General features: G+C 30.1%; 1 protein-coding gene across 1 annotated transcript; it reads right to left on the reverse strand.

Annotated features, from left to right (window-relative positions):
* Positions 1 to 1713: 1713 nt before the first annotated feature.
* LOC110604273 (galactan beta-1,4-galactosyltransferase GALS3) lies at positions 1714 to 5222 on the reverse strand. Its single transcript, XM_021742438.2, has 2 exons — positions 3828 to 5222; positions 1714 to 2253 (listed from the first exon to the last, which is right to left on the reverse strand). Exons 1-2 carry the CDS (start codon positions 5042 to 5044, stop codon positions 1908 to 1910), a joined length of 1563 nt encoding a protein of 520 aa, XP_021598130.1. The 5' UTR covers positions 5045 to 5222; the 3' UTR covers positions 1714 to 1907.
* Positions 5223 to 5676: the final 454 nt, after the last annotated feature.

Genomic DNA, 5676 nt, shown 5'->3' on the forward strand with positions numbered 1-5676 from the left:
CCAAATTATCTTATGCAGGGATTTGATTTTGAATGATTATAAATCTTTGTTAGACTATATTTTTGTTAAATGGATTTGTCGTAATGCTACTCTATCTGCTTATACTTTGACTAGAGAATTTATTAGATATAATCGTCTCTTTATTTGGAATGATATCCCTCTTTATTTCATAAAATTTCATTAATACAATCAGTAATTTTGTTTTAAAAAAATTATTAGCAATAAATTATTAGTTTTTCTTTTAACTTTCAGTACACACTTTATTTATACTTATTCTGCATATCATTATTTATTTTTTATACACTATTTTTTATGTGTAAGTTTCTATCAATTTTATTTATAACATATTATTTTAAATAGTTAATTAAATTATTTATTATTATAATAATCAATTAAATGTATTTTAAATATCATGTTAAATTTAAGTTAGATCTAACTCATTTCAAAATTAATTTAAGAGGAAAAGTGTCTATAACTCATATAAATGACACATTATCGCTTTCCACATATTAACGTGAGATTCAATAAAAATGAGTATAAAATAAAATTTAAATTATTTATATACTTTTTCTAAAAAAAAATAGAAGAAATACTTAAAATGGAAGCCATTGTTGCTTTTGGATAATAAATTAAAATAGTAATAAAATAAAAAAAGAAAATTCTAAAACACCATCAATAATGGGGGCTTGGCAATTTTCCATAACTTTGAATAAAATTTTTCACCTCTTTTACAAAAGGTCATCTCAATGATAATTCTTCTTCCTCGCTTTCCTCATTGATTAGTTAGAAGACGAGACAATTGGAAAGGGACCCTTGTTTGTTTTTCTTTCAAACAACTATATAAACAATATGAAATGGTCCAGTTTTTTTGTGTCACCCACATGGGTTTTTTTTTTTTTTTCTTAGACTTGTCAAAAAGATAAAAGGATCACAGCCTGTGAGTACCAAAAACTAATATTACATGTTACTTTAGCTGTAATCTATGCAAAAGAACACCTTTTATCATCCACAAAGCATCCACCCATATGGGCACATGATGATGAGGTAAAATCAAAAAGGGAAATTATCATGAGCTTATGACATTTTTAGAAAATTCACTGATTTATTTCTGTCTCAATTAAAATATTTATTTATTTTATAAAATTATTAATTTTATTAAAAAATTATTAATTAATTTATTTTAATATTAATTAAAATAATTAAATAGTATGAATATTTAAATTATAAAAATTAATAAAATTAAATATTATAAATATTTAAAATAATTATTTTTTTTAAAAAAATAGCAGCCATCCAAGAAGAGCAACTAAACTCAACCACATGTCCACCTGCCATTAGTGGTGACATTGGTAGGTCCCTCTCATCATTGAAGAATTTTACAGCATCCCATAATATGGAACGACAACACAATAAGATGTAAATAATTATGCAAAGATATATCTTAAAAATAGAAAAAGTTCCTTAATTAAAGATAAATCATAAATATAAAATTAAATATATTTAAAATTAAAAAAGATTATTTTATTTTTAATAAATTTATCCGACACAAATTTAATTAATCAAATAATATATTAAAAAAAATATCTCATAGACTTATCATTTGAAAATATGGAACCACCATTTTATAATATAAATTTTCTTTCTTATCAAGTAATCAATCAAATTTTTTTTATACCATTCTCAAATAAAGAACAAAAAAATGAAAAATACATATACAAAAGAGGCATATATACCATCTGTTTCTTGTAATCATTCACAAACAAAAGAGAAAATTATCATACAAAAAAAAATATTAAATTCAAAGATCAATATAAATAACAAAGAAGAAGGATTATTAAAGAAAAGGAGAAAGACATCCTATAAAGAAATAAAAGAACATCTATCTATATATATATATATATATTCTGTCATTGCCGGGTGTTTTGCAGCCTGGAGCCAATCATTTTCTGCTCAAATTTCTTGACAGACCAGGCAATATCTCTCATTGTGGTATCCAGAACATAAGGGTTGTTTTCAAAGTTTATCTCTGTCACATTGAGCAATTTCCTGCAGGGTTCACGCCTTTGTGCTATAGTTCCATGGTAATGGAAATATTTGATCCTGCTCTCTGTCTTGTGTGTAGACTTCCCAGCTAGATTCTGGGACATATGCACTCCCGTCGCGAATACATTTTTCGGTTGGATCGCGTATTTTCGATCTCTCCTTATCCCCCTCTTGATGTCTCTATATACAAGCTTCTCAAATCCCCATTTCCTGTGCCACCCGACAATGCAAAACTATTTGTTATAAAAGAGAAACAAGATTCATTCCAATCACAAGTCCACTCAGTGGAAAGTTAGAAGTTCCTTGGTTAAGTTAACCCCAACCAAACAAAACCTTCTTCTGCTATGTCATTTGACAACATAGGCAGAATCTAGCAAGCATTTGGTATCTATCAAACACTGGGCAAAAGGGGGTGAAGAATCTTAAGCATGCAAGTGATTCACAGAATATATAATTAGATAGAGATATGAAATCTTAGCAGCATTGTCACAGTCAAAATCAGTAGTGACTATTTAGGTTAAAATGATAAGGTCCACATCACAGTAAGTCCCAACAAAATTGGTATCAATATTAAATTTTATGTTTCTCTATCAATATCAAATCTCAATATGAAAACATTGATGTAATTTTCTTTTGATGAATAAGCACCAACATGATTGATCGATCACAACTTGTCTAATTCATTTGTTTTGTCTGTTTTTCAAGTTCATTTCATCACTACAATCTGTTCTTCATCACCACAATTGAACATAAAATTGATCACTGTGGCTCTTGAAGAAGAGAATAACAGAAATTGAGCATTACTTTCTACTCTTCATTAAAAATAAAAGGGAAATTTTATTATTTAGTCTCTGAACTATGGAGAAACATATAAGTTGATCCCTTAACTTTGAAAAATACAAGATATTAAAAAATTTACTAATTAATAATCTATTAATTTTATCTGTAAAGTGTTTTAGTATTTAGTTCTTGAAATATGAAAAAATTCATTAGTTCGTCATTCAACTTCATAAAAATGTATACTTAGTCCCTCCGTATTGAAGAAATTTTAGACTTTTCTACAACACTTAATGGCTAAAATTCAATTTTGTAAAAATGTAAATTAATTAGTCTCTTTATATCAAGAGTATTTTAGACTTTTGTATAACACTTAATGTATTTTTCAAAATCGATAGATCAACTAGTGAGTTTTTTTATACTACAGAGACTAAATAGTAATTTTCTCTAAAATAAAAAGTCTCCAACACTTGCAAGTTAGGTGACAAGATCCTAACCCTATGAATTAGAGAAGATCACTTTAGAACACTTCAAACCCACCCCACTTCTACCTGCTCTAATACAATGAAAAGAAAGGAATCAAAATACCAACTCTACAAGAAGACTTCATATGTATGTGCTGACCACTTGATCTTGTATTTATTGTCTTTTATTTTTTATTTCTTCTAATTTTCCAGTCAATCAACCACCACAATATTGCAAATAATATCACACTAATTCACACAAATCCAATAATTTTGTTGACATACAATTGCTTTCCTCATTCAATTTGACAACCAAGTTTAAAGACACTATCCAATATTCATTAGTAAAGTTAAAATAAGCAATTTTCATGTTCTGTTTTCTCCCTAAACATCTAAGCTTAGCATGCATGTCCAATTAATATAAAACAGAACAATAAACATTATATTCGGAATTCACAATTAGCAAAGAAATTTTCTCAAATAATTACTTAAATGATGCCAAATCAAAAGAAAGAAAGAAGATTTCAAGAAACATGATTTTACCTGTAATATCTACCATAATCAGCCGCGAGGCAGAGCTTGCTGCTCATGGGCATCTGCTCAATAGTGAATTGAGTATAATCCGAGAGGGAATCCAACACAGACTTGATGGTGTTCTTTGGAGGAACATAAATATACTCGTCAACATCAAAGAAGAACATCCACTTTGTCATAAATCTGTACCTATGCAGGCAATCATTAACCACCATGAATTGATTATGATAATACCCATCAAATCTCTCTTGCTCTCTTATGTCCTGCAATGTCACATATCCCAAATCCATCCATGGCTTCAAAACCTCCATCACCTCCTCATGAACCCCACCTGCATCGTGTATCACAAAATGGGATCTCTGACCAAACAGCCTCACATGGAAAGCAATCCATTCTCTGACTCTCTGTGGACTCAAACCACCGTAGAGAGAAGACCCGCAATACAAATATTCGTATTTGGGTTTCGATGTGAATAGAGTCAGGTTTAAGTTTCCAGCCTGTTCATGAAGAACCTCAAATCTGTCTGTGATGTTGAAGTTTTTGTCACCACCGCCTGATGTGGATGCGAGTAGAAAGAGTTTCCCACCTGAATTATTAGCGTTGATGGGTTGAGAAAACGTGCAATTCACAACAACAACAGTGTAAACGCGGCCGTAGCCCCAATCAGGAAGGATCTTGTAAGCGGTGGAGGTGATGGGGACGGCGGAGGAGTTGTCGGAAGAGGATGGCTGGGGAACCCACTCGCATTGGTAAGTGGGATTTGAATAAAGATGAAGAGGCTTTGAAGACAAGCCTATAATGGCAAAAGTATTGAGTCCACCTCTGTAAGCGCCCATGGTAATGAAGTTATAAGCTGCAGCACCATAAGGATTAAAGATCCTCTTAAGAACTCCATTTTCAAGAACTTCTTCACCTTGTTGAACAGATAAGGGAGATGGGTTAGGGGCGGTAGCAAGAGAGGAATTTAATGGGGTTTCTGGGTGGCCAATGGAGGAGGTGGTGGTAGTGGTGGTGGTGGTTGTAGTGGTGGTGATTCTGGAGATACAAAAGCGGAGATCAGAGGTAGATATAGAGAAACGAGAAGGAAGAAACTGTAGAAGTGTTGCTATACTGCAGAGAACTAAAAGAGCAATTAAAAGAAGCTTAAGCTCTGCAGCACAGTTCATTACAACTCCAACAAACATCTTCTTGTCTGTTCTTTCTTTTTCTCTTTCTTTACCCATCATGGAAACAACGAAGAAGAAGCAGCAGCAGCAGGAGGATGATGATGATGCAGAAACTACAAAAATGGAGATTTTGATATATATATATATATAGAGAGAGAGAGAGAGAGAGAGCAGAGGAGGAAAAGAGAAGCAGAGGGAGAAGAAGAGTCTCTCTCTCTTCTTTGCCTGGGTGCGTTGTTTTTTTTTTTTGTCTTTTAAGTGCTTTTTATAATCCCTTGTTTTTACCAGGGAGAATTTGCAGGTCAGATTATGAATCTATTGCTTTATTTTTTGTAATAAATATTTTTGAAAATAACATAATAAATTTAAAATCTAATCGTCAATTACATACGTTGAGTGCTTTTATAATTCTACATTTATACTGTTTAAAATTGAGTATATAAGTTTATTATTTTGCACTCGCAATTTTAATTTAATAATAAATATATTTAATAAATTTAAAAAAATTTAAATTTTATTATTTTAATTATCAATTTTTAATTAAAAGAATTATTATTTTATTTTAATTTTATTAATTTTTAAGATTTAAAAAAAAAATATTGACTTATTATGTTAAATTAAAATTCCCATAAATTGTATCCATAAAATTTATTAACAAAATTCTATGATACATTAATTTTTTTTAAAAAAAT

The sequence above is a fragment of the Manihot esculenta genome, chromosome 16 (genome assembly GCF_001659605.2).
Source record: "Manihot esculenta cultivar AM560-2 chromosome 16, M.esculenta_v8, whole genome shotgun sequence".
Classification (NCBI taxonomy): Eukaryota; Viridiplantae; Streptophyta; class Magnoliopsida; order Malpighiales; family Euphorbiaceae; genus Manihot; species Manihot esculenta.